Genomic DNA, 27,758 nt, shown 5'->3' with positions numbered 1-27,758 from the left:
TCATGGGCTAGGTCCACGCCTCTTTGGGACCCGGCGCGCTGTGGGGGCGGGGCCTTCCGAGGGCGGAGCCTGGCTCTGGGGGGGTGGGAGGGGGCGGGGCGGGGCCTGGTGGCTGCGCCGAGCCGCTAGGTGAGCGAAGCAGACCCGGCAGCCGCGGCTCCTCGGCACTCCGCCCAGCACCTGCTGCCCTCGCCCGACCCCGGGCGCCGCTGCCATGCGGCTGGCGCTGCTCTGGGCCCTGGGGCTCCTGGGGGCGGGCAGCCCTCTGCCCTCCCGGCCGCTCCCAGATATAGGTGAGTACCCTGCCAGCAGTGGGCCGGGGGGCGGACTGGGAGGACGCGCAGGGAAGTCGGGAAGCACTGGGGTCCTGGGGTCGGCCGGAGACCCCAACCAGAGTGCAGCCCGCCCTGGTCGGCTGTCCTGGGCCGAGGGCCCAGAGACTGGGCGATGGAGTGGGAAGGGAAGGAGGAGGGATGCCGGCGCCCCCTACTCTGTCATCCTCTGCGCAGTCCCCGCGGACACTTTCAGGCTCCGGGACCAGGCACCGCAGGGCCTGGCCCAGCGCCCCCTCAGGATCGCGGTAGAGGGTCTCTGCTCCCCAGGACTGATGTCTTCGCTCCTCTGGGGCCTAGCTGACCGTTCCACCCGGTGCCAGGGCGCCGAGTAGGCACGTCTCCTAGGGTTTGGCGAAGAAGATACTTCCTGGCCCCCATCCCAGACCTGAGCGGCCAGGCACCCCTCACCCTGGTGCTGCTGCCACCAGAAAGCTGGCTGAACGGGAGGGGGCCCGGGAGGAGCCAGGAGTGGGGAGAATTGGCCAGGAAAGAGGCTGGGACACCAACTCCTCCTTGGAACTTTCACTTCCCGCTGCTGTCTTGGGCTGGGGGCCGAGAGGGCAGGCGGGGGTGGAGTGTCCGGAGGAGAGAGGGCCATTGTGGGGATGGGGGGCGGACTCCGGGAGGAAGCGGAGGCTGTGGGGAGCGGGTGTGCCTAACTGGGCATGAGGGGTATTTAGGGAGGGGGGTGTTTGCAATGTTCACCCAGAAATGGGCGTTCCCGGCATCTCTGATGTGAGGAAAGGGAGGGTGAGTGGGCACCGGGCCACAAGTCTTCGCCCAGTCCTGAGAGGGGGCGTTCCTGGGCGGAGGTGGTTGGGAGCGGGTAGGAACAGGCGGAGGGTCCCTGTGAGAACCTGGGATGGGCCTGAGGGGGACAGGGGGGGCCACAGACTGGGCAAACTGAACTTCTTTCTATGGGGACTTGTGGATGGGTTGGTGGGATGAAAGGGAAAAATTGGAGAGAAGCCCCCGCCCCCTCCCTCTAGTATTCTTTAAGTCCCAGCATGCAATGCAGGGGTCCTTCAAGCAGAGAAGGGCCTTGATGTGCTGGGAGCCAGGTGGGTCAGAGGGCACCAGCCACCCCCAGCCGTGGTGCTGATTCTCTCAGCACTCTCTTGGGGTGTCCTGGGAACCCTGCAGGTGGCACTGAGGAGAAGCAGGCAAGGCCAGAGAGGGCCCTGAATGGGTCTTCGGAGCCCCAGATCCTTCAGGACAACCTCACGCTCAGCCTAGCAGAGGTACTTCAGGTGAGCCTCTCTCTCCCCTCGAATAAAGAAATACACCCGCACCACCCACCACCCTGAATAATCAGGTGTCTCCAGGCAAAGACTGGCTGAGGAGTGGGTGAATGGACCTCACTGTAGCATGGCCATCCCAGGTCTGGCTGCCTCTCCCTCCGCACCCCAGCACCTGGCTTCACTTATCTCGCTCTCCCCACTGCACACACATCTGTCTGCCTCAGCCCCACCCAGCCCTTCCATCTCCACTGGGAAATTCTGAGGCCAAACTTGCTTTCTTGGTCTCATGTTGTCAGCTTTTTCAGTGGGGAGACTTGGAGAGGGTCAGGGCCTCACCAAACACCCTCCCCTCCCAATTCTAAAGCTGAGTCAGAGGAAGGGCTGGGGCCTGCACTGGGTCCTCCATGATGCTTCCTCTCTGGGCAGGAAGCCGAGAAGGGGCGGCTCGGATACCTTCCTTGACCTCCCCACACAACCCCCCAGAACAATACCCCAGGCCAGGCAGGGCTTCCTGGCCCCTCCCTCAGGATCCCCCCACCAATGATCTAATCATTGGTACTCTCCTAAGGGCCTGAGGTTTTCTGGTTAGAGAAGATAGGAGTTTCAGACAGGGCCAGGGAGGTGACATGCCCTCTGGTGCCCACAGACCAGTCTGCCTGAGGCTTTGCGGATCAAATTGGAGTTGGATGGTGAGAGTCATATCCTGGAGCTGCTACAGAATAGGTAATAATGATAGTGGTAACATTAACAATAACATGGCTAACAACTTATATAGCATCCACGATGTACCAGGTACTAAGAGCTTGAACTCATTAAATCCTCATAACAACTCTATAAGGTAGATACTATGATATATTATTATCGGCCTCATATATGAAGAAGTCAAGGCACAGAGAGGTTAAATAACTCTCCCAAGGTCACACAGCTAGTGGGTGGTGAAAACTAGATTGGAACCCAGAGAGCCTGACAGAGTTTGTGGCCCAACCACCATACTCTGCCATCTCCAGGGGAAACAGGAAGCTTGCAGGGATTGCCCAGCCCCCAGCCACCCCTCTACCGCCTCCAGGTCTCAAGCTGTGACTGCACCACCCTGGGAGCACTGCCCTCCTTCTTCTTCATTCCACAGGGAGCTAGTCTCAGGCCGTCCAACCCTGGTGTGGTACCAGCCTGATGGCACCCGGGTGGTCAGTGAGGGACACACTCTGGTGAGTCAGGTCATCTTGTGCCCTGTTTCTGGCCCGAGGGAAGAAGGAGAGGGGCGACTGGAAGGTGCCATCCCTGGAGAATGGGAGGACACTGCCTATCCTCACCCACAGGCTAGCCTCCTGGGCTCAAACCTTGGCCTGGCCTTCCAGTTGGCACTCATGTTTCTCTGCTGTAGGAGAACTGCTGCTACCATGGAAAAGTGCAGGGCCACGCCGACTCCTGGGTCTCTGTCTGCACCTGCTCCGGGCTCAGGTACAAGGGGTCAGTTCCACGAAGGTGGAGAGAGTGAGCGTAAACGAGGCATGGAGCTGAAAAGTTTTGACTTCCTGCATCTTTGCATAGGGGCTTGGTGATCCTGTCCCCAGAGAGAAGCTACTCCCTGGAGCTGGGGCCTGGGGACCTCCAGGGTCCCCCTGTTATCTCCCGGCTCCAAGACCTCCTCCTGCCAGGCCACACTTGTGCCCTGAGCTGGCCTGCATCTGTGCCCACTCAGGCTCCACCAGAGCACCCCCTGGGACAGCGTCACCTTCTCCGGGTGAGGATGAATGGCAGGAGGGCTGGGCTTCTGTTGTCCCCAGGGCTGGCCCCCGGGCCCTCAGAGCTATTTGTTCACAGTAACAACTGCTCTTGCTAATGGAGCAACTTCCCAGTACCAGGCACTTTGTGAACATTATCTCCTTTACTGATCCCAGCAACCCTGGGAGGTAGGTGCTATCTGTAGCTCTATTTTAGTGAGAAAAGTGGCTCAGAGAGGTTAAGTGACTTGGCCAAGGCCATTCAACTAATAAATGGTATATCCAGGGTTTGGATGCGGGTACTTGACTCAAACTCGTCATCTGTCTTATGATCCAAATGCAGAGAGCTCTCACCGGGATATAGCAAATACATAGTTACTGATCCTAAAGCAATAAGAAGCCAATTTCCTAATTTATTCAATGGGGATAATAAAACTACTTACCTTATAGGATTACTGTGAAGATTAAATAAATCTATATACATACATATATATATGTAAATGCTTAGAACTCTGCCTGGCATACGTTAAGTATTTGATGGTGTTGGCTGTTATTCTTTTTTAATTTGGAAAAAGCACTGAATTTGAAGCCGGAAAAGCAGGGCCCTACTCCCAGCTTCTAAACCTCTTCTTTGTCTATCCTGGGCAAGTCCCTGGCCTCTCAGGTTCTCTGTAAAATGGGCTCTTCACTCTCTTGTCTGATCACACAGAGTGGTTGTGGACACAGCCTGGTCAGCCCTACGCGGCTGCTGGTGGGGTGTGGTGGGTGTGCCTGATGCGCCTTCCTCTTGTCCACAGTGGAGGCGGGACGTGGTGACAGAGACCAAGATTGTTGAGCTGGTGATTGTGGCTGACCGTTCCGAGGTGAGCCTGCTGACCCCTGCAAGTCCTCCCCGACCTCTGCCTGCCCTGCTGCCTTTCACGGTCACCTCTCTTGACCCACAGGTCCAGAGGTACCGGGACTTCCAGAGCCTGCTGAACCGCACCCTGGAAGTGGCCCTCCTCCTGGACACAGTGAGTATGGGACCCAGCAGCGTCCTTATGGCCCCCGACCATGGGAACCCCTCTCCTGAGCCCCACTTCTCTTTCAGTTCTTCAGGCCTCTGAATGTCCGGGTGGCGCTCGTGGGCCTGGAGGCCTGGACCCAGCGTGACCTGATAGAGATAAGCCAGCACCCAGGTGTCACACTAGACAGCTTCCTCCGCTGGCGCCGGACAGACCTGCTGCCTCGGCTGCCCCACGACAGTGCCCAGCTGGTGACGTAAGACCCACCAGGCTCAGCCAGCGGGGCCCAGCTCTGCTCCGGCCCTGCCCCGGCCTGGCAAATTTCACATCCCAGCTCCCTACCTGAGGCCCTGAAGCTCTGGCCACCTTGGCTTTGGGGCCTAACCTTCGCCCTCTCAATCCCGCAGTGCCACTTCATTCTCCGGGCCCATGGTGGGCATGGCCATTCAGAACTCCATCTGTTCTCCTGAATTCTCAGGAGGTGTGAACATGGTGAGCTATTTCCACGTCTCCTCCCCATTCCCGTTCAGCTCCTCCCAAATGTGGTACCATGTATCCGCTGAAACCCCCAGCAAAGTTACCAACCCCAAAGCTGAGGGTATAGAGGGCCAGGGTGCATGACGTGGCCTCTGCTGTCAGGATACCCTCCGCCTGTGGCCCGCCCATTCGTGTCTTCACCTATGAGCTCTTCCCATTTCTTGGGGGCGGAGGAGGTAGCTGAGGCCCAAAGAACAAAGGTGCTCTCCCAGGGCCATATAGTTAGAGAGGGGTAACAGAGGTGAGCTAGAACCCGGGTTTCCTGCCACCCAGGCCTGGGCTCTTCTCCTACTTTAGAAGCACTTAAGGAGGGAGGCGGTGCTTGCTCAGTGCCCAAGAGGTCAGATGAGGAGAGAAGAGGAGCAGTCAGGCTGGTGCTGGACCTGGGGTATCCCCTCCCCAATGACAGGACCACTCCACAAGCATCCTGGGAGTCGCCTCCTCAATAGCCCACGAGTTGGGCCACAGCCTAGGCCTGGGCCATGACTCACCTGGGAATAGCTGCCCCTGTCCAGGTCCAGCCCCAGCCAAGAGCTGCATCATGGAGGCCTCGACAGAGTGAGTAACTGCACGATGGAGAGGGCAGGGGGCAGGGGGCAGGGAGCCGTCCGCAGCCCCAACCTTCCTTGCCGCCATCGCCAGCTTCCTGCCAGGCCTGAACTTCAGCAACTGCAGCCGACAGGCCCTGGAAAAAGCCCTCCTGGGTGGAATGGGCAGCTGCCTCTTTGAACGGCTCTCCGGTCTGCCCTCTATGGCCAGTGTCTGCGGAAATATGTTGGTGGAGCCCGGCGAGCAGTGTGACTGTGGCTTCCCAGATGTGAGCCCCTCACCCAGAGCCTTGCCCCACTCACTTGTGTGCCCTCACCCTGGCTCATCAGCCGTCTCCAAGCCTCAGGAACCCCTCTCCCCACCTCCCTGTCTGTGGGGACTGCACATAGATTGTTGGGCTCTGGTCTTCATTTGCTGTGTGCATCCTTTTGGGTTCAGGCTCTGGGAGGGGGTTAGGGCATGCTCTCAGGCCCAGCCTGCTCTGACACTCGGCCCCTCTGTGCCCTTGCCCATAGGACTGCACTGATCCTTGCTGTGATTACTTCACCTGCCAGCTGAGGCCAGGGGCACAGTGCGCGTCCGATGGACTCTGTTGTCAAAATTGCCAGGTGGGCACAGACTGGACTGGCCGCCCAGAGCCCACCTGCCAAGGGCCAGCGTGGAAAAGGTCATTCTGACTCCCAGGGCCTGGCTGGATTTGCCCAGCACCCACATTGATGCTTACCCACCCTCCACAGCTGCGCCCGGCCGGCTGGCAGTGCCGCTCTACCAGAGGTGACTGCGACTTGCCCGAGTTCTGCCCAGGAGACAGCTCCCAGTGCCCCCCTGATGTCAGCCTGGGGGACGGTGAGCCGTGTGCTGGTGGACAGGCTGTGTGCATGCAAGGACGCTGTACCTCCTATGCCCAGCAGTGCCAGGCTCTCTGGGGGCCTGGGGCCCAGCCCGCCGCGCCACTTTGCCTCCTTACTGCCAACACTCGGGGGGACGCCTTTGGGAGCTGTGGGCGCAGCCCTGATGGCAGCTATGTGTCCTGTGCCCCTAGGTAAGTGAGGGAACCTGGCTCCTCCTCTGGGTTTGTGGGAGTCTTGGCTCCGCCCCCACTTACCCTACACCTCCTCCATAACCCCAGAGATGCCATTTGTGGGCAGCTCCAGTGCCAGGGAGGGAGGGCCCAGCCTCTGCTGGGCTCAGCCCGGGATCTTCACTGGGAGGTGCTGGAAGCCAACGGGACCCAGCTGGAGCTGAACTGCAGCTGGGCACACCTGGACCTGGGCAACGACGTGGCCCAGCCCCTGATGACTCTGCCTGGCACAGCCTGTGGCCCCGGCCTGGTGAGCAGCCTAGGCGGGCAGCACCAGGTGGGGAGGGATATCTGGACTGCTGCAGGCAGCGCCCAGGCCTCACTAGCCACCAGTGAAGAAGGTGCAGGCTCCGGGGGGAGTTCAGATTCTCACTTCAGATGGAGCAGAGTCCCGTCATCCTCTGAGCCTTGGTTTCCCCATCTGTAAAAGCGGGGTGGGCTTCGTTTGTGTTGGCCCCCCAGTGCCAGTAAAGCTCCTGAGAAGGTGATCTTTGCTCTTCTCTCGCCATCGGGCAGGTGTGCATCGACCATCAATGCCAACCGGTGGAGATCCTGGGAACACAGGAATGTCGAAGCAAATGCCATGGGCATGGGGTGAGTTGGCATGGGGGGAGATGAAAGGGGAGCAGGGAGCCTCTGGGAAGGAAAAGAATGGTGGGCTTTGGAAACAGACACACCTGGGTTCTAATCCGTGCTCTACCACATCTTAACTGTTGGATCCGGGGCAGGTTATTAACCTCTCTGAGCTCAGCTTCCTCCTCTAACTAACGGGCATAATAATAGTACCCACTTCCTGGGGGCACATGAGATGAGTCTGGAAGCTTCTAGCACAGTGCCTGGCAGATAGAAGGCACTCACAATGTGAGTTCAATCTAATTTTCTCTGGCCCAGATAAAGAGTCTCTCTCTCCAGAACGCTGGCGCCCTCCACACTATCATTCTCAGCACGCCTTCCAGTTGCGGACATCTGAGATCTTGCAAAGCTGGGGACAGGGAAACACGGCCCCAGAAGGCACAGCTCCTCACTGTTCAACCTGTACCTCCTAGGTCTGCGACAGCAACAGACGCTGCCACTGTGAGGAGGGTTGGGCGCCCCCAGACTGCACCACCCACATCAGAGGTAGCATGAGGTGGGGGACAGGGGCAGCTGAGACGGCATCCTTCACCGCCCCTCTTTTTCTGACCCCTTCGCTGCTGATTCCCTGACTCTGTGTGACCCCTGACCCCTTCACCTTCTCTGATCACCTGACCTCCCTGCCCCCCCACCTCTTCCTGGGTGTAGAGTTCTTAGCCCTGCCCACCTTCAAACCTGCCTTCACCCACAGCAACCAGCTCCCTGACCACAGGGCTGCCCCTCAGCCTCCTGTTGTTGCTGGTCCTGGTGCTGCTTGGTGCCAGCTACTGGCACCGTGCCCGCCTGCGCCAGAGACTCTGCCAGCTTAAGGGACCCAGCTGCCAATACAGGTACCAGCCTCCCCACTACTAGCTTTCTCCACATCTCTGTTAAGGACAACATCTCTGGAGCCCCACCCCCGCCCTTGGGCAGCCCCTGACACCTGATTCTGAACCCAAGCCCCCCAGACCACACCCCACACACATCTCCCTTCCCTACATGTGCCCCGTAACCCTTCACCTCACATGTAGACCCAAGTGGGGAAGCTGGGGTGCTAGGATCATTTCTCTCCAGGAGCCCCAGTACTGAAGTGGGGCCCTCCCTCAGGATGATCAGCTTCCCCTTCCCACTTCTGATTTGGCCTACACCGTGCTCCAAGGGGCCACAAAGGGTTAACCCCACTCAAAGGCTGCAAATGGGTGGAGAACAGGGTCTGAGGCTGGGCCCTCTCCTTGCCTTTCTCCATGTTCAGGGCAGCCCAGTCTGGTCCCCCCGAACGCCCAGGACCCCCGCAGAGGGCTCTGCTGATGCCAGGTGCCAAGGTAAGTCTGCATGCCAGAGGAGAGAGGGACCAGTCCTGGCCAGGCATCCAGCTTGGGCCCTGGTGGGGGGCGGGTATTGAAGGCTCTAGACTCAGAGAAGGACTTGCATTGCCCAAGAGTCAGTCAGAGGAGTCAGGGCCAGCCCTCCCCTCCTGTCCCCTGGCTGCAGGCTGAGAAGCAGGGTCCAGCCTGGACTGGGGAGGGGCAGTCACCTAGAGGAGGGAGTGCTGTGCTCTTTGCGCTGGCCTAGCCAGTGGCTTTGAAAGGTGGGTCTACCTGTGCTCCCAGCAGTGATGTCCCCTGGAGGGCATGAGGGGGTGGTGCTCAGAGTGGCCTTCAGTGTGCCAGGACCTGATGAGGCCCTGGTCGCCATGTGTAGAAGGGCTGGTGAGTGCCCCTGCCCTGAGCCCTCTGGATCTGATGACAGAAGTGTGTGTGTGGAGGTGGTCTGCACACCCACTCCACCACTTGTCACCCCCTCTGCATGAAACTGAATAACCGCATGCACAGCCCCACTGCCCCCGGGGCCCTGGCTGCCCATCCCTGAGCACTAACACCTCTCTGCCCACATGTGTCTCTCTGCTCCCCCCCCCCCCCCCCCCGCCCCCACTCTGCCTGTCCGCTCCTCCTGCTCTTTCAGCAGGCTAGTGCTCTTGGCTTCCCGGCCCCTCCCTCCAGGCCGCTGCCTCCTGACCCTGTGCCCAAGAGACTCCAGGTAAATCTGGGCCAGCCCCTACCCTGGCCCAGGGCAGGTGGGAGGCTTGGTGCCCAACTGCAGTTCTCCTCCCTGTTCCCTGCCAGTGGCGCTTTTCACTAGGGGACCAGGGTGCCCCTCAGCCTTCAGACACTCCCCAGAAGTAGCAAAGGGTGAGCCTCCTGCCTTGGTTTCTACCACCATCTGGTGGTCAGTGGTGGGACTGCAGCCTGCCAGGGACACCACAGGTGACCCACACCTTTCTCCCCTAAGGCATCTACTGGCATGCACTCAAGCCCCATTGCGCATGCCCCCGTTCTCTCCTGCCCCCTGGCTGACTTTGCATGTTGACCTGAACCCCTCGGGAGACCCACTGCATGCCCACTGCTCCTGGCTGTTCTCTCACAGTCACTGCCCCTCTCTCTGTTCAGGCTGAGCTGGCTGACCGACCCAATCCCCCCACCCGCCCTCTGCCCGCTGACCCGGTGGTGAGGTACCCGAAGGTAACAGTGGGGGGAGAGAAGGGCACAGCCTCTCCCCCCACCCAGGGCTGTGGTGCTGGTAGCCTTGGCAGTGGTGCTGGTAGTAAGATGCCCCCTGTGACTAAGGGCACATACCCCAGTGGCATCTTTAATGGTGACAGGTTTGTTTGCAGACAAAGGTGTCCTCTGGTGCCGCCCCTCAAGCTGGTATTCCCCAGCACCAGTGTGTGGGAGGTGGGCAACATGATACCCCCTCCCAAGCCGGCCTCCTGCCTTCTCTCTCTCAGTCTCAGGGGCCCACCAAGCCTCCACCCCCGAGAAAACCACTGCCTACTGACCCTCAGGGCCAGCACCCTTCGGCTGACCTGCCTGGCCCTGGAGCTGGAATCCTGCCCCCAGTGGTACCCTCCAGGTAGGGGAGGAGGGGCGCTGAGGATGGGCTCGTGGGGCGAGTGGTCTGGGGGGACCTCTGACCTTTTTTCTCGGCCTCCCACACCCCAGGCCTGCGCCGCCGCCCCCAGCAGTGTCCTCGCTCTACCTCTGACCTCTCGTGAGGTTCCGCTGCCTCCAACCTGGACTTAGGACTTCAACAGGCAGACCCCTGGAGTCCCCTGCGGTGACCGAAGGAGCTGGGGCCTGGACACTACGGAACAGGAGCCTTAAAACACTGACACCGGGCACCTCCACTTGCTGTCGAGCAGCACCCTGGGGACCCGCCCACGCAGTGGCATCTTGGGGTTGGGGAGTGTCTGGGAGCTGGACGGAGCTGAGGGAGGTGCGCACAGCCTGTCTCTGCAGAACTGCAATAAAAGTGAGGTCTTGGGAGCGCGCCTCGAAGTTTGTCTGCTTAGGGAAGGAGGGTCTCCCCTGTCGCGATTCCAGATCTGGCCGCCAGGAGACGCTGCTCCTCAGATGAAGACAGGATAGGGAGGGCGAGAGCCCCAGGCTGGGTCAGCAAGTGTCCCTGGGATGCTCGCGGCTTGTTTCTGCCCAGTCTGGGATGACCTTCTGCACAGTCCAGTACCACAAAGGGCGCTGTACGCCCTCTGCCACCCCCAGTAGCCAAGTTCTCGCCTCCATCGCTGCGCGGCCCCTTGGCGGCGACCATCGACAAACCGGCCAAGCTGTTGGACTCGCTGTCCCCACCCTCTGACCAGCGGCTGGGAAAAATGGAACTGGCTGGCGTTCTCAGAGCCCCGGAGCCGGGGCGGGGCGCGGCGGCGGCTCCCACGATTCCAAGGCCGCGCACCTGCCTCTCCCCTCCCCCACCCCACCTAAGGGTTCGGGAACAGAAGTGCTTTGTATGGGCCGCAACCACCTCATTACTTCGTCTTTGAGACTATGGCCTTCGTTCGCCGAGAACGAAGGTGTGGGGCGGAAAGGGACAGGGCCCAACCCCAAGGTGGACATCGAGCTCGCCATCTGAGGTTCTGTAAAGGGGGGGTGGGGGTGAGGAGGTGGTCCCAGGAGGTGATTTGTCCCTTCCGCTCGCTATATCGCTAGATGTGCAAAGAAAAAGGAGCAATGGTGCCTAAGATGGCTGGACAAATTCGTGGATCCTCTCCCGTGCCTCACTTGCCTCTTTCTGGGCAAAAGGCGTGGGCCCATATTTAAATCTTCCAAAGATTTAATAAGGCTTTCTACCCTGTACCAATACAGACACGAAAGACACGACCTCCCTAAAACAACTCCTAGACAGTGGAATACGTCCCTCCTCGCCGCCCCCTTGAAACGCGGTCTAGCCTCAGCAAGACCTTGCCTAAGCTGGCGCGCGCGCTACAGCGCACAGAAGGTTAACAAGAGTTGGCTTTGAATGAAGAGGCGGAGACGCGCCCACATTGGTGGAAAGTTATCCAGGGGCGTGGCCTGTGAGTCTCTGCACCCCACCCCCCTGCCCGCAAGTCCCCCCCCACCCCCCCGCACTTTGTACCTTTCTCGGCGCGACTGCGAAGCGGGACGAGCCGGGCCCGCCCGGTCCAGAGCAGACCAGACCCCGGGGGCGATGCGGCTGCAGCCCCTGCTGCGGACTGTCCTCTGGGCCGCGCTCCTCAGCTCCCCTCTGCGAGGGGGCTGTGGCCTCCGCCACGAGGTCTACTGGAACTCCAGTAACCCCAGGTAGCAGGGCTGAAACCTGCGGGCTCCGAGCCGGGCCTGCGCGCTCCCGGGCCGGGCGCGCGCCCGACACTCGCACTGTGCGCGGCGCCGCCTAGACCCGGCCGCGCGCCGGGGCTCCTTTGTTTGAGGCGGCGGGGGAGGAGGGAGGGGCGAGGCGTGCCCGGGGTCCCCCACCCCTGCCCGCACGCGTTGGGGGCCGAGAGGGGGACCCCAGCCCCGAAGGCAGTCGGTGGGGTCTCGGAGCCGGCAGCCTGCACCCGAGAGACCTCGGCCTGCACTCCGAGCCCCGCCCCTCTCGCTTCTCTCTTGGTGATCCCCAGCCTCCCAACGGCCCGAGCTGGGCCGGCGGACTTGCGGCGGGGGGGGGCTTTACTCTTGTGAAAGAAGGTTACTCTCCTGCTCGCTTGGCCTTCCCTTTGGTGCTACTCTTTCTCCTGATCTCATTCTGTAACTCTGCTTTCATCTCGTCATTATTAGTCCTATTTCTGTGCAGTCTCGGCCCTGCCCTTCTAGCTGAATCACCTTTAGGCAAGTCGTTTGACCTCCCTAACCTCAGTTATCTCATCTGTAAAATGGGCTAATAACGCCTAGTACCCTGGGAAGTCAGGCGGACTAACAGAGGTCATGTATGTGAAAGAGGTGCAGGCTGCACAGATATAAACTATTATTTATTTCTCTCTCCTGAGCTGCCTGCCTTTGAACGTCGATATTTTTTCCTGTTTCCATCCTCCTCCCCAATTCTCCCTGCCTCCCTCTGCTTTCTCCATCTGTTTTTCTTTCTGATTTTCACTTAAGACAATCTGTGACACCGTTTGCTCACTCACATTTATTAAGCGTGTACTCTGTGCCGGGATCTGTGCTAGGGTGCTGGGGGTTAGAGATAAGACCTAGGCTCTGCCCTCTGGGAGCCCAAAGAACCCCTGGGCCAGCAAGCTTCGGGACAGGTCATTACAATACCAATGCTGTGTGATAAGAGCTATTGTTGTCCTCCAACTCTGAATTCCTCACTCTCTGTTCTAGACCAGTGCTTCTGCATCACTTGGAGGTTTTGTTAAAAATTCAGGTTGCTAGCCCCTAAGCCTGAGGTTTCTGGCTCATTCATTCAATCCACAAATATTTGTGGAGCGCTGTCCTTGTGCAAGACACTTTTGCAGGCACTGGGGATGCCGTGGAACAAAATGTACAAAGGCCCAGCTTGTGTTCCAGTAGGTCTGAGCTGAGCCCAGGAATCTGCATTTCTAATCAGAACTCCAGATGCAGGTGATCTTAAGGCCACCCATAGAGAGACAGTTGGGGGCCTTTCATAAGTCAAGCTGGACTCTCTGTATGGTGGGGATGCGGGGGGGGGGGGAGTGATTCATACTCTATTTGATGCTGGAGGGGGACAGCATGTCCCAGGTTTTCCCACCTGTACTGGCTCCCCCAGGCAGGTGGAAGGGAGTCCTGAGGAGGCCAAAGATTGGGGGATATGTGGAGGGGGCCCCCCTCTTCATATGGCACTTGATTGTCCTGGCCAAAAAAAAAAAAAAAGGGAGGTTCCCACTATCCACTCCCTCATTTTTTTTTTTTTTTTTTTACTATGGCATTCTTTTCAGCATTGAATTGAGGTCTTAAAAGGCAAGCCTTCCTCTTTATGCACCTGTTAATGAGGATACTGTTCCCAGGCTCCATCTCTAGTCTGTGACTGCTCTGTGGGCCCAGATCTGTGCCCCTTGCCTCTGTGCCCCAGCTTCTTCACAGCAGCCATCCACCTAACATTTATCAAGCACAGGTGCTACACCAGGCCCTGTCTTGGGCACTAGGGCTAGATAGGTGGGTGGCAGCTCCCACCCAAAAGCTAGGCTGTGGTGAGTGGCCTTGTCACATTTGGGCTACGTGGTTATAGGCACTGCAGTCCCTTAACCTCTCTGAACCTGTGAATCGGTTACCTCATCCTTTTCTTGTACTCTGTCTCTCAAGAGGTGTCAGTCTGGAGAACTCAGGCCTTCCTAAGCTGCTCCCTCCCCAGCAGGTGGGGGATTGGCTGGCGGGGACCATTCGGAAGGGGTATCTCTGACCCTCGTGCCGCAGGTGTGCCATGCCATGAGCCCCTCCGCCCTCACCTACCTTATGCCTGCAGGCTGCTTCGAGGAGACGCCGTGGTGGAGCTGGGCCTCAAGGATTACCTAGACATCTTCTGCCCACACTATGAGGGTCCAGGGCCCCCTGAGGGCCCTGAGACATTTGCATTATACATGGTGGACTGGCCAGGCTATGAGGCCTGCCGGGCCGAGGGGCCGGGTGCCTTCAAGCGCTGGGAGTGCTCCCTGCCTTTCGCTCCCTTTGGCCCTGTTCGATTCTCAGAGAAGATTCAGCGCTTCACGCCCTTCTCCCTTGGCTTCGAATTCTTGCCTGGAGAGACCTACTACTACATCTGTGAGTGAAGATGGGCACACTGGCTGCCTCCTGGGGAAGGTGGGGAGGGGAATGGGGCTACCTGCCATTGCTAGCAGTCAAGGCAGAGATCCTGAGGGGTGGGGGAATGAGAGGACTGGGAAGGAAGGCTAGGCCTAGGAGGGGGGAGTGGACAGGGGGCCTGAGTCCAGGACCGAGTAGGGGGACATCTAGTGTGAACCAATAGAGAGGAGGGGAAAGGAAGAGGAGCCAGGAAAGAGGACATGAGTAGGGTCACAGATGGGCCCCTAGATGTGGCCCCAAAATAAGGAAAAGCTTTCCAGGGAACTGGAGAGAAAAGAAGCTGGGAGGGTTTGAAACGCAGTCTGAGGCATGCAAACTAGCCTGTGCTAACTTCTTCCTCCCAATTTCCCACCACCCAGCAGTGCCAACTCCGGAGAGTCCTGGCCAGTGCTTGAGGCTCCAGGTGTCTGTCTGCTGCAAGGAGGACAGTGAGTGGGTTGGGGCAGGGGAGCAACCCTTCTGGCTAGTGTGGGGCCCTCAGGAATGAGGGGAGGAGTGGGAAGAATCTGGGAGCATCAAACTCTGAGGAACCTCTTCCCCCCCCCCCCCATTTAGCCTGTGGGAGCCTCCCCTACACAAAGGGAATGGCATCTCCAGGGGCAAGGCTGTCCAAGGCCTTAGCTGAACTGGTGGTCTCTAATGGCAACTGGGAGGAGACTTGGAAGTTGGGGCTTAGAGATGATGAGGTGGTAGATTATGGGAAGGGATTGGCCAGTTCGGGAGACCCCTTAGAAAGGGGTGGGAGTGAACAGGTAATGGGGAGAGCAGGAAGGAGGCTGCTGAAGCAGGAGGACCCATCAATGCTACCCCCTCCCCCTCACAGAGCCTGAGTCAGCCCATCCTGTTGGGAGCCCTGGAGAGAGTGGCACGTCAGGGTGGCAAGGGGGGGCCACTCCCAGCCCCCTCTGTCTCTTGCTGCTGCTGCTGCTCCCAATTCTGCGTCTCCTGAGAGTTCTCTGAGCCAAGCGGACCCTTCCTGCCACCCCCAGGAACCAGAGCCCTCCCAAGGCTCCCCGGAGGAGGGCCCCTGCCCCCTACCTGAGCTGGGAGGGCCAAGCCAGACAGACAAGATGGAATAGTGATGGGGGAGGTCAGAGGGTCTGGGGTGACCCTTCCAGGTGCCGGCCTCCTCATCACAGGCTGAAGAGGAGCTGCAGGGGAGCTGCAGACAGCCCTGGGCACCCTGGAACAGAGGCAAGACAAACATAGGGTCTCTGTCAGCTGCTTTGATATTCTCATCCCATCCCCCAGGAAGACTGGGATTTGATGAGATCGGATCCTTGAGCCTGCTGGGGGCCAAGGCCGAAGACCTGGGGACAGGTGATTGCTGGACCAGGTCAAGCAGGAAGCCCAGGCTTGCCATCTGTGCCCAGTGCCCTGTGGGCCTCTTCCCTGGGGCAGCACCTTTCCTCCCCAGGGGGTCACCCACTTGTCTTCTGTGAAGACGGACTTGCCATGAGGTCGAATTTCATGCCAATTTGTATTTTTATAAGTGTCTGGACCAAGCCTTCAATAAACCACCCATCTTTTTGTTGCTTTCCCCAACCTACTGCCCTCTGGCTCCTTCCCTGACATGGCGGGGGCGGGGGGGGGGGGACGGGGACTCCCTGCAGCCTCTGCTCTCAGCTTGGCTTGGCCTGACCTCCCTGCCAGCTGTGCCCAGACCATCCATGCCAGGCCTCAGTAGGCACCCTCTGGGCAGTGTGGGGTGGGTGCCAGCAGCAGCTGTGGAGATTGGCACCCTCTACCACCTCCCTAGCTGGCTTCCTGTGCTGGGGAGGGGACAGGTGCTCCTGATAGCCCACCCACTTGGGGCACTGCGGAAGCTGTGGTAGCACCAAGCAGGGCCTTGGGGCAAAAGCAAGGCGTAGTAGAAAGACAGCACCTGGGTTTCAGAATGCCTGGGTCCCTGAGAGCTGGGCGTCCCTCCCCCTCCCCAAGGGCAGTCTGGGCGGTGCCTGGCCTAGAACTGGGAAGGTGGGGTCAGATCAAAGGCTCCTTCCCCAGCGGCCTCTTTGTTCTTCGCTTTTATAAGGAGGAGGAGGTGGGGCCGAGGAGGGAGGGCCCCCTTTGCTCTCAGCCTCACTCTGTCTCTTCCACCTCAGGCAGGCAGAGGTGGCAAGGCTATGATCCACCCCAAGACTAACCGGGGTCCTCTTTCTGAACGGTGTTCTGGGTGCAGCCAGGGAAGGGGTGCCCCTTCCCCCGAAGCTATGCTCTACCCGCCCCGGTGCCCCACAGCCTGCACTGGCACCATGCCGGCCCGCCTGGCACCCAGCCAGCGATCGATAGGTGGATGTTGTGCTCATTAGCTCGGCGGGGCTGCGGCGGCTAGAGGCGGCGTGTGAACATGCGCGGGGAGGGGAGGGGCGCCGCGGAGGGTGCTGGGGGTCCAGAGACTGACAGACCAGACCGAAGTGCTGGAGACTGCGAACCGCTGCCCCACCCCCTTGCACACCTGGGTCGGACCCCGGTCCCTCTGGGTTGGTTCCATTGCTCTGGCTGAGGCCTGGGATGGAGGACAGCGCCGCGGACGGAGCATACATGAGTGGACCCTCCCGCCCCCCATTCAAGGCCACTTTCATAAAATGCCATGTCTGTAGGTACGTGTGCCTGCGTGTCAGGGCCCTCACCCCAAAACAAGATCCTTAGCGGGGGCGAGGGGCTGGAGTGGAGAGGGTGAAGTCTGAGCTGAAGCATGAACTATGGGCTCGGTCTTCTGGTCCTGAGTTCGAGTTCAGCCTCTACTGTCATCCAGGAGGGTGTCTATATGTCGCCTTGGAAACCGACTGTACTGCTACCTCCGCCCCTCTCCAGTGAAAGCAGAGGCGGCGCAGGCCGGGGATGACTGGTTAGCCTGGCACTGAGGACCGTGCGGGTCACATCCTGCCCCCAGCGGCCCCAGACATGCTCTTTTCGCGGACCAAGCCGGGCCCGCTCGCTCCCGAGTCTGTGGCCGGCGCGCGGATCCGCCGCTCATAACGCATGTCCGAAAGAGACGCGGGGCCCAGTCGGCTTTCCCCGGCACTCAGACACACGCCCTCACTCTCAGGCAGACGCGCGCACTTGACACAGACACACACCCTCGCCGGCCGCCTAAGCTCCCTGCAGGTGTTAAGGGTGGACACCTGGGCAGCCACGCACTTGGCCTCGGGGCCGGGGTAGGGGGGGCGGTGAAAACTCAGGCCCGCCGGCCGCAGGCCTCAAGCCAGCCCCTCCCTACACTCACTTTCCTTACAGCCTGGGCCCTGTGCGGACAACTGTTTCAGTCCTGGGGCGCGTTTCCAGCGAGGGCGAAGTCCGCTCATGGGACCTAGACGGGCTGAAGGCTCTGGGCCCTACCCATCAGAAGTCCTCGAGGCGTGTTCCGGGGCGCGGTTCCATGAGGCTGGGAGACCTGCAGGTTTTGGGGAGTCACGGATCTCCCCAAAGCTCAGCGGCGCTAGATGGCCAAGGGTGGGGCCCTCAATTTGCTGGGCCTGCCCTGGTCTTTTCGGAACGATGCAAAAACTCCCCTCATCTTTGCATCACGCTATCTTGCTGTCCCGAGAACCTGAGAGCCCGAGTCTCCGACCTGGATCCTGCTCCGCACTTTCTGGGGTTTCAAGTCTTTCCCTAGAGGCTAAATCCTGGAGTTTTGGTCTTTTTATGTGACCCCACCCTCTTTTCTTCTTCCCTTTCATTAATCCCTTCCTTCCTTTCCTTATTCATTCATACAGCAAATTGTGAGCTCCCAGCGCGTCCTTCTTTCAGTCGGCCACACCAGCTGGGGTCGTCGGGGGATCCCCAGCGGTGACGCAGTTGGAGAAGGGCACTCTGGCTTCCAAATAACTAATAGAATCCCGGGGCCTGGGGCATGAGGTCATCAGTGGTGATGCCCATTGGTTCAGGCCTGGACGTGGAGGAGGTCCCCATAGCAACCGACGGTGCGTCCGAGCGTAACCTAGAGAGTGGCCTTTGATTGTGCTTCAACGGCAGCTTGGGTGGTGCTTGGGATGGGGGCGGGGAGGCGAGGGTGGAGCCCTGTTTCCCAGGTCCTGCAGTCCTAGCCCAGCCAAGCTCTTATTTTTCTTGAGATCATCTTTCTCACTCAAAGTAATGGGCAGTGCCACTTAACCCAGGAAGGTTAGGAGGGGAGTATTGGCAACAGCGTTGGGGTCCTGGGTATGGAGCTGATGCCACCCGGAATGTTAATTATGAGCTCCTCGCTTTCATCTGCATATCGTCTGCATCTCATTTGCATTCTCTTCATTTAAGGTCAAATTGGGCAGACATCTCCGCATCCCCAGCTCTGTTGCCTGTCTGTATCCCAAATCTATCCCTTAGTGGCTCTCTAATCTACCTCTCAGTTGTCCAGTTCCTTACCCCACCTCTCCTCCCAGCCTCCGGTCTCTCCATGGGTGGGAAGGGGCACAGCCTAGCGAAAGGAGAAAGGATAAGAAGGCTGCCTCTCCCTCTGGATGTTTGGTGACAGATGGGGAGGGCTGATCTGTACTGCCTAGAGACTAAATTGGCAAAGCAAATGGTGGGGGGAGGTGCCCCGGGCTGAGATGAGGGTCTCCAGGGCCAAATCACCCACATGCCCGACAGGGTACTGGAACTAGGGATGCCTGCTTCCAGCAAGGGGTAGGCCGGCCCACCTGTCTGGTGCCAGGGCAGCTTCCTTCCTCCAATTAAGCACTAATGAGGTGTCATTAACCCTTACCTTTCCTGCCAGCCCTCAGGTGGTACTCAAATTCATGGGCTCGCACTGAGCAAAGAAGGAGAAAGGAGGGACTTTGAGGAAGCTAAGAGGCAGTAAGGTCAGGGGACCAGCAGACAAGAAGGTGGGACCAGAGGCCTGAGTAGCATGCAGTGGTTATGCTCTGTGTGCTTCTGAGGGATTCTAGGCATGGGTGTCTCACTATCTGAATGCATTTATTCTTCTGTTCATCAATTCAACAATTACTTATTAAGCACCTCACCTATTCCTATTAACTAAATACCAGGCTGCATGCTAGATGCTGAGGATATACACTTGCATAAGACAGGATCTCTTCCCTTAAGGAATCTTCAGATTACTCTAGAAGACACACTGGCCAGCAAATAATTACAATACCAAGTGCAAATGCAGTTATGGAACAGTGCAGAAAGTGCTATGGGAGCACAGGGAAGATGGACTGTCAGAGAAGACTTGGGTTTTGAAGGACAAAGTTTATGGCATGGAGGAGTGGTGTGGGACTAACCATGCTTGTGTGTTTGACTCAGTGTATGGGCCCATGTTTAGCTGTGTTTTCAGTACTGCCGGTGTCTGCCCTCCCAGAGCTGTATGTTTTGCATCTGTGTGTACGTGTGTGAGTGTGTATGTGTGTCTGGATTTTCTGTGTCTGGAATCCCTTCTCCCGAACACACATTGTGGTTTTATTACAGATCAGTGTTTGCTGTGAAGCTCTGGTGCAGATTAGCCTGAACCTGCCCAGCCCAGGGGAGGGGAAGTGGAGAACTGATGTTGGCTCTTTGGGAAGAGGTGGACAGGCATCATTTTCACACCTCGGGGCCCAGACCCTTGACACCCCAAGTAGCAGCAGGCTAGCCAAGGGAGGCAAGGGCTGGGCTACGGCCTAGGGTGTGCCCAGGCCATGGTCCCCCCTGCCCCTGGCTCCTCACAGGAGACGTGGGGGTTACAGCCACCACTCCCCACCAAGATCTCAGGCCCCCTCCCCCAGCCTGTTCCTCTTCTGTCTGTGGAGGAGCAGGCCGGCTCAGGCCTGCCTGCTGGCTCTCTCCCACTGGGACCGGATCCTTTCCAGGGGACACGAGAGGGCTGGGGAATGCTCGGGCCTAGTGGGAGGCCTCAGGTACTCCACCCTGGCCCTGTGCAGCTCTCTCCAGCCTGGATTCTCCCCACCCACTCTGGGGTGCCACTTCTCTGAGTTTTGCCCAGACATAGCCATCTTTGTCAGGGAAGCGCTCAACCAATAGGCAGAGGGTAGGGGCTAGAGCTCTGGCAGTGAAGACTGGCCTGGGGACAGGTGGGGTGAGGAGATTGTGATACTACTCAGAGACTCTACCCCAATTCCTTCTGTCCCTTTGCAGCCACTTGCTAGAAAGCTAAATTTCGGTGGCAGGAAAGAGAAGAGACTGTGGATCTAAGGAGAGATTTAGGGGTTAAGGAGAAGCTCTGGGGTCTGAGAAGAAGGTCAAGGACCCCTCCTTTCACACTGCCAAGGATGTGAGCTTCTTTTTGACTGTAACTTCTCCTCCCCCTCATTCTATCTAATCTTTTCCTATCCCATCCCTACTCCCCAAGCTCAAGGTCACCTCTCCCAACTATGATAGCTATTAAGAGAAGTTTGGAGATGGGGAGGAACAAATGAAAAAGAGAATCTGAAGCTAGTTTAGGTGGGCAGACCTCAGGATAATAATGATGATGAGGCCTCCATCAATCAAGCACCTTGTGGGTCCTAAATTCTGTGCTAAGTGCTTCCCAGACATGGATCTTAATCCTCATAACAGCCAACTCTTCGAGGGTGTTATTATCCCCATTTTACAGATGAGGAAACAGTCTCAGAGAAGTGAGGTGACTAGCACAGCCAGTGAATGGTGGAAATGGAATTCGAACCGAAGCCCATCCTGTTAACTGCCAAGCCCAACTGCCTCCCTCTCAGCTTTTCTAGAAGCACATTCAGAGGATCCACACGCACCTCCATTGTAACACCCCAGAGAAGCCTCTCCACTTCAGGCTTCTGAGCTTGCTGGCCTCATTTGAGGGATCAGGGCATGACTAGAATCAGAGGTTATGACACCTTAACCCCACCCACCAAGCCCTGCATTCTAATTTCCTGTGTCCTGGACCACACATCAATGCATCATGTTCCCTGCTGTCAGTCATGTGTGTGGTTCCATGTCAACTCATGGACATCAGAGCACCATGTAGCCATGCTGACACACACATCACACTTGGAAGTCAGAAGATACGTACATTGCCCTCCTTGTTGGCACCCAGGGTCCCGTGTTAGGACCACGCCAACAGGCTGCCTGCACTGAGGCACACACATGGGCCCTGGGCAAGGTGCGGAACCTGTGAATATTTCATGTCTGGAACTGGCAGCTGCCTCTCCCGCTCACATGCATGCCTGATCCTCCCTCTCACAGGCTCCTTGTTTATTTGTTTAATGAATTATTTATCCATGGCCCCCCCCTTCTGTCCTGGCCTCCCCCTCCCCCAGGCCCTAGTCTCCATGATTTATTGAACACAGCTCGGCTCTGTGGTTGCCACCCGATGTCCCGGGAGCTGCCTTGGGCCACACAGCCTGAGTACTCCCTCTGCCCTTGACCTGTTCAGCTCCCTGCTTCCTTGGCCCCAGGGGGAGGGGTGGGTGGGGTAAGGCACCACATTCAGAGAACTCCCAAGGGCCTGACTCAGTGCCCCTGGAGAGAATATGGCAGCCAGCAGCATACTGGCAAGCCTGAGGGTCAGAGGGAAATGTAGGCAGAGCCTGCAGGAGAGGAGAAAGAGGCCTGAGGCCCTAGAGAAAGAGGATCAGCCCCATGGAGGGAACCCCAGCTTCCACAGAGGCCCTCACTCTGCAGAGAGGTGTCAGGCAGGGCCCAGGCCTTAGAGTGTTTCAAACTATAGATTGTAACTGATTAAGGGTGATACAATCAAGGAATCAATTTTCTGGGTCTTAACGAGCTTTGTACTTTATTTAATAAATTTTTAAGAATAGAACAGAAGAAAAATATGAGTGCATCTTCTGTAATACGGGTAAGTATTGCTTCATGAAACATTATTTCAGTTATATGTGAATGTGTGTGTGCGTGTGTGTGTGTGTGTGTGTGTGTACTGTATTGCAAATGCAAAATATACATCTTATTGTGAGTCACAGTCGGGAAAGATTTGAGTCACTATTATAAACTGAGGCCCTAGGCCCCATTGATGGAGGCCTGGGTCCTTCCATGACCCAGATGCCACAGAAAGAGGCTTAGGCCTCAGATCCGGTTCCAGGCCTGTAGACAGTGGCCCGGATCTTTCTTCCACACAGAGACCCAAACCCTAGAGAAGTCCAGACCCCATGAATAGAGGCCTATTGACAGGCCTAAGCATTACAGCTGGAAGCACATATCCTATAGTCAGAACTGCCACATACAGGTGTGCGGTTTGTGCCTGGCACAAAGGAGCCACCCAAGAAGTAGTAGAGGCGATCAGCCCAAGCTCCCTCACTAAGATAGAGAGACACATAGGGCTACCTCCCACAGAAGGAAGCAGCACCTTTGTTTTTGCACAAAGGCACCGCTTGCCAAGAGATGAACCCTAAGGACTGGGTCTGCATAGAGGGGTGGTTTTTCTAATTCACCCAAAAGCCCAAATCAGCCAGCACCTAATTTAGATAGGGGCCCAGATAGACAGAGCACCATATCCCACAGACAGAGGCCTAGGCTCTATAGAGAGTGTCTCAGAACTTAAAAACCAGAGGCTTAGACCCCATAGAGAGACCTGCTTAAATCCTGGAGAGAGAGCTCCAAACTGCAGAGAAAAGAACTCAGTTATTATTGAGCAGGGGTTGAGGGGGAGCATGCTAGATTCTAAAGAGGAGCATCTGAGCCCTACAGAAAAGGGCCTAAATCGTTAAGTGGGACCCAGATTCTATAAACAGGGCTTCTAAAATGGAATTTAAAGTCCTAGGCCAAACCAGCAAGCTCCCACTCCCCATGAATACGGGCAGCCTCTCTGCCAACTGTGGGCCCAACAGAGAGAAGCCTCCCTTTGCAGAGCAGGGATGTGGGTAGGCAGGGAGGAGGCTGGGATTTGTGGCACCTGGAGTAGGCAGGTCAGCATCATTTGGGTGAAACAAATCTCCCTGGGGATGAGGAGTCTGGGGGGAGGGAGAGCTGTTTGCAATGTCCCCCATTCCCACCCCAAGGGGCCTAATTTATTTTCTGGCTTCTGAGAAGAGAGAGGAGATCTCCTGGGGTGAAGAGGAGCCCAGAGAGGACAGAGCCTGCTCTTGCCTGGCAGCAGCTAGGCACAGGGCTTTTTCTCGTTGGCACTGCCCCTCCCCCAAACCCAGCATCTGAGGCCAAATTGTGGTCAGGATCCCTTTCCTGCCAACAATAAGCAGATAAAGAGTGCCTGTATGTCCTCTCTCCTGCAGTAAGAAGAAAAGGGCATCATGCCTGTCACCCTGGGCACAGGTGGTTGGATTGGTTTCTGAGAGTCTGGTCTGAGACCTGGTCCTCCTGATCACGCTTAATCTGAGCCTCTCCAAAAAAGGGGATGAGGGGTGGATACTCCCTAGGTCCGGATTCTAGACCCTTTCCCTCAACTTCTACTTCATAGGAAAAGAGAGAAGAGGAGAGGGCAGAGCTGAGTGTGTGTCAGAGTGTGTGCATGGTCTTGTGTGTGAGTCACTGTGTGTGTGTCTGGGTGTGTGCTCCTATATCTATGTGTACCTAATCCCTGTGTTTCTGCAGATCTCTAGTTGTCTGATAGTACCTTTACCTGTGTGTGTCTCCGAAGGGTTATCTGTGTGTGTGTGTGTGTGTGTATGTCTGTATCAAACGCCTGTGTTTCTATGTTCTCTGCCTCTGGGTGTCTGTGCCTTTTCTCCTGAATGTGTGAGTGCCTCTGTGAGGACGGTGACTATGGTGAGAGCTGGAATACAAGGTGCTCTGCCTGCTGCCCTCTTGTTAGCATCTGTAAGAGTAGGAGTGAGAATGCCTGGGGACACCACTGGCTGCGCTGGGAGGGGGCTCTGGTTGAGTGTGAGTCAAGAATCCTTTGTAGGTGTCCTAGGGAAGCCTGTTTTGCTCTAGCTGACTCTCCTTGGTCCCTCCTCTGCCCTGGGCCCTGGACTGCCGAAGGCCCTTCCAGCACCCAGTATTGACATTCTTGGGGGCTGAGCTACTCTACACTACCTCCAAGAAAAATAAGCCGCCTGCTCAGCTGGGGGCTTCAGGTCAACAGCTGTCAGGTCCTAGGTGGCAGCTGAGGGCTTCTCAGCCACCCTCTAGAACCCACTTGACTCCTCATGCACATGGGAAGAGGGGCATAAAGGGAGCAAAGGACCAGACTGTTCAGAAGGGAGGGGGGCCTAGTTCTACTTATTAAGGGGTCCTGGACCCCCAGCTTCTTTTCAAGTCTCCTTCGCCCCATCCCAGAAATGAATGTTCACAGGAGATCAAGATCCCTGTCTTGGCCTCCCTAATTCTTCTCCTGGGAACTCCAGATTGGGGAGCTGAAGGCCCAGGGCCGGCGGTAGCAAATTAAACCTAAGAGTGAGAGGTGAGTAGCGCTCCGGTTGTTCCCGAGGGGGCAGCACGGTCCTCACCTCCCACGCGCCGCGCGCGCTCCGGGCCCGAGCGGGGCGGGGCCTGGCGGGAGCGCGCCAGGGGCGGGGCTTCAGGGGCGCGCCCGGGAGGGCGGAGGGAAGGGCTGGGGGCGTGGCCTAAGGCTCTGGGGCCGGCGGCGGCGGCAGCAGGGAGCTGGGAAGCAAGAAGCCGGGAGCGCGGGGCTCAGTCGGGGGGCGGCGGCGGCGGCGGCTCCGGGGATGGCGGCGGCTCCACTGCTGCTGCTGCTGCTGCTTGTGCCCGTGCCGCTGCTGCCGCTGCTGGCCCAAGGGCCCGGGGGGGCGCTGGGAAACCGGCATGCGGTGTACTGGAACAGCTCCAACCAGCAGTGAGTCGGGGGCCCAGGGAGCCCATGCGTCCCGCGTCAGTGAGAGGGGGAGGCCTGGGAAGTCCTGGGGGAACCTGGGGTGGGAATCCTGGGAGACCATAGCCGGGGACTAGGAGGCGAGGAAGAGGGGGAAACACTCTGTAGGCGTCTATGACACTCGGGGGGTGTCTGAAAGAGGCTGTTAAGGTATAGTAACCAGGGCTTGGGCCGTGCTGAGGAGGCTGCTCGGGGACACCCCACCCTACCTTGACTTCTCTCCACACCCGCCTCTGGAATAGCTTACCCCCACTCGACAGTCCCCCCATCTTCCTCTCCTTCGGCCGGGCTGGGGTTTGGGAGTACCAGTGTGCTGGGGATAGGCCGCCGCACTTGGGGGACCCAGGGATGACCTGTTTTCAGCCGTGAGGGTTTCAAGGGGTTCTATGACTCCTGCTTTTAAAAGTGGAGTCCAGAGCTGAGGCAAGGAGTCCGACCAAGCACCTCCTCAGAACGAAGGCGAATGGGTTACCCTGGTTGTATGGATAAGCCCGGTTGGGGTGAGCTGGGGCTGGGCCGCCAAGTTGGGGGGCTCTGGAGGTGCTGCTTGGATAGGATGGGAACGTGGGGTACCGGCAAAAGGGAGGGAGGCAAGGAGATGGCGTGTCACACACGCACACACACGCCCGGGCTGGGGACGGCGTGTGGCTCCAAGAGTGAGCGGGCGTGCGCGGCTGTCAGTGTGCGTGTGTGTCTGAGTGTGTGATTTGTGTGTCTGCGTCGGCGATTGTCTGGGGGTGGGAGCGGGCGACGGGTCGGGGAGGGGCTGCGGTCGCTGTCTGCGTGGCCGGCCGCTTCTGAGCTAGGGTGGCTGGCCGCGGTCTGGGCGGGTGTCAGGGCGGCCGTGTGGTTTCCCGGGGTGTGTGAAGAGGCGGCTGGGTGCCGGCTGCGGGGCCAGGTCCTCATTCTGCGCAGTCCTTGCTGCCCTTGTCTTCTCCTCCCCGCCGAGCCGCCGTGTGTATCACCCCGGCCGCCTCCGTGTGTGTCTGTGTGTGTGTGTGGAGGGGGGGAATCCCTGGGGACACGGGGGTCACTGTCACACCTACCCAGGCGGCGGCGGTGGCACTGTTTCTGGCTCCCCACTCCAGGGGGCGACTCGGGAGCAAATGGCGAGGCCCACGGGAGGGGACTGAGAAGGCCGGGCGGCCGCGACCCCCAACCTCCCTGGGGAGGGAGTGCCGCTCGCCGCTCCGCTCTTTGTTGTTTGGGGCTCTGCGCCTCCCCCTCTCTCCCTCCTCGCGCCCGGAGTGTCAGACTGGGGGTGGGGATGAGCCAGCGACGCCCCCCTCTCGCTTCCCATGGAAACCTCGGGGGTGGGGATACGGCCCGTCCCCCCCGGACCGGGACTCGGAGAAATCCGAGGGGCACTGGGGGCTGACTCCCCTGCTCAGTCTAGCTCGTCTCCCTCCCCCAGACTCACACGTCCGCCCCCCGCCCCGCTAGAGTCTGGCGGGGGGCGGGGAGCAGAGAGCGCGCAGGTGAGGGGCCCCGGGTTCCCCACCACCGTCAGGGCACCCCCATATTCTTAGGAGAAGCCGGAGCCAGGGGGATGCGGGAATGGCGGGGGGGGGGAGAGGGATGTTGTCAATCATGTTCCCCTCCCCTCATACACCTGGGCGCAGGTGAAAGCCCTGGGAGGGGGTGGGGAGCCCAGGTTCCGAGAGCCTCCTTTCTGTCTTCCCCGCTCCCCCACAGGTCTGGACCGGCAGAGATGGGAGGGGGCGCGCACCGGGCCGGGAGGCCGCCGCCGCCCCCGCCTCGCTTCCTCCGCCTTTGTTGCCGCTGTGCCCGGGCTCCCCGGCTCCCTCACTGCGGCAGCCGCGGCCCCATAAATCGTGAGAGCGACGTGCTCCGGGGCCGGGAGTGGAGAGGGCCAGGGAGCTGGGGGCGGGGCCGGGCCGAGCCACAGGCTCCCGCGCCCCCTCCCCCAGGTCACGTGAGCTGGGCTCCTGGCTCCCACCCCTCGTCACTTGCCGAGGGTCTCTGCCCCTTGGGATCATGTGGAGAGGGTCTGCGACCCCGCCTTCTGGGGGTCACGTGGGAGTGTACTGGTGGAAATTGTGCGCTGGTCTCTTTGACAGACCTGGGGGCAGTGCCCTGCACAGCGACCATGATCTCGCTTCCTATCTCCCACTCGGGCCCTCCGTTTGGTCCTCTGGAATAGGCGAGATCTGTTCCCAGCCTGGCCCAGAAACTAGGGATTGGGCGAACTATACTGGAGGAAAGCGTGAGAGTGTGAGGTCGAGGGGTCCCCTGAGCCCGGAATCGAATGGGGGGTCGGGATTGGCCAATGGCCAAATATATGCGCCCAGGCCCGTGTTCCATTTCTTTGCAGAAGTGTGCAAAGGTGCTGGTCTTCACCCCTATCTCAAGAAGTGTACGGAACATCTTTCTCTAGCTGTCTCCCTACCTGTCTCTTTATCTCTGAAATGTTTCTGTTGCTTATCTCTCTTTCATTCATATATTTATTGAACAAATATTTATTGAGGCTATACTACCTCCCTGTTGGTCTTTCTCTCTCTCTCTTTTCTCTCTGTCACCGAGTCTCTGCCCTGAACCCCTTCCCCGTCCCTGATATTCTGCTTTGCGTCTCTCCGTCTCCGTCTTTGCTGTCTGTGGGCCTCTCTGGAGCGGCCTCTACGTCTCTCCCTTTCTCCAAGCCTCTCTCCTGTCTCATTCTCTTCCCTCTCTCTCTCGGTTTCTGGATCCCTCTCTTTCGCTGTGTCTCACTCCCTTTCCCCTCTCAGTGAATCCGGTTTCTGTTCATCCCCCTCTCGGTGTGCGTCTCCCCCCTCTCCATTTCTATGTGTCTCGCTTTCGGCGGGTTTCTCGCGCTTCGCCGCCGCTGCAGATCAATAAACCTTCGCCGCCGCCGCCGCCGCCGCCGCCGCCGCCGCCGCCGCCGCCGCCGCCGC

At 58.6% G+C, this 27,758-nt stretch overlaps 3 protein-coding genes across 22 annotated transcripts in view; all 3 read left to right on the top strand.

Annotated features, from left to right (window-relative positions):
• Window positions 1–112: 112 nt before the first annotated feature.
• ADAM15 (ADAM metallopeptidase domain 15) lies at window positions 113–11,080 on the top strand. Of its 17 annotated transcripts, none has more exons than XM_029230449.1 (23): window positions 140–293; window positions 1,479–1,585; window positions 2,223–2,299; window positions 2,643–2,781; window positions 2,958–3,034; window positions 3,125–3,317; window positions 4,095–4,160; window positions 4,242–4,310; window positions 4,388–4,557; window positions 4,709–4,793; window positions 5,248–5,396; window positions 5,481–5,655; window positions 5,903–5,995; window positions 6,125–6,429; window positions 6,517–6,718; window positions 6,985–7,062; window positions 7,515–7,587; window positions 7,793–7,931; window positions 8,333–8,402; window positions 9,043–9,117; window positions 9,528–9,739; window positions 9,866–9,990; window positions 10,080–11,080. In XM_029230449.1, exons 1-23 carry the CDS (start codon window positions 215–217, stop codon window positions 10,130–10,132), a joined length of 2,811 nt encoding a protein of 936 aa, XP_029086282.1. In that variant the 5' UTR covers window positions 140–214; the 3' UTR covers window positions 10,133–11,080. The 17 variants fall into 17 exon arrangements, 12 of the variants coding, with proteins under 12 accessions (XP_029086278.1, XP_029086282.1, XP_029086273.1 ...); XM_029230440.1 differs by having other exon boundaries at window positions 2,703–2,781; window positions 9,046–9,117; window positions 9,528–9,599; window positions 10,080–11,079; XM_029230439.1 differs by having other exon boundaries at window positions 2,703–2,781; window positions 9,528–9,599; window positions 10,080–11,079.
• Window positions 11,081–11,505: 425 nt separating this feature from the next.
• On the top strand, window positions 11,506–15,691 carry EFNA4 (ephrin A4). Of its 3 annotated transcripts, none has more exons than XM_029231279.1 (4): window positions 11,506–11,693; window positions 13,813–14,108; window positions 14,510–14,578; window positions 14,974–15,691. In XM_029231279.1, the coding sequence occupies exons 1-4, from the start codon at window positions 11,581–11,583 to the stop codon at window positions 15,108–15,110; spliced, it is 615 nt and encodes a 204-aa protein (XP_029087112.1). In that variant the 5' UTR covers window positions 11,506–11,580; the 3' UTR covers window positions 15,111–15,691. The 3 variants fall into 3 exon arrangements, with proteins under 3 accessions (XP_029087112.1, XP_029087113.1, XP_029087115.1); XM_029231280.1 differs by having other exon boundaries at window positions 11,519–11,693; window positions 14,513–14,578; window positions 14,974–15,689; XM_029231282.1 differs by having other exon boundaries at window positions 11,519–11,693; window positions 15,402–15,689.
• An 8,889-nt stretch (window positions 15,692–24,580) lies between these two features.
• EFNA3 (ephrin A3) overlaps window positions 24,581–27,758 on the top strand; it is an 8,823-nt gene continuing 5,645 nt past the window's right edge. Inside the window, exon 1 of one of the 2 annotated variants that reach the window (XM_029231277.1) lies at window positions 24,581–24,807. In XM_029231277.1, the coding sequence (XP_029087110.1) occupies window positions 24,680–24,807 (128 nt within the window). In that variant the 5' untranslated portion in view covers window positions 24,581–24,679. The remainder of the gene's footprint in view (window positions 24,808–27,758) is intronic. The other variant, XM_029231278.1, reaches the window with a different exon arrangement.

The sequence above is a fragment of the Monodon monoceros genome, unplaced genomic scaffold, assembly GCF_005190385.1.
Source record: "Monodon monoceros isolate NGI ecotype Baffin Bay Population unplaced genomic scaffold, NGI_Narwhal_1 Super_Scaffold_18, whole genome shotgun sequence".
NCBI lineage: Eukaryota > Metazoa > Chordata > Mammalia > Artiodactyla > Monodontidae > Monodon > Monodon monoceros.
This window is presented reverse-complemented; position numbering and strand designations above follow the sequence as displayed.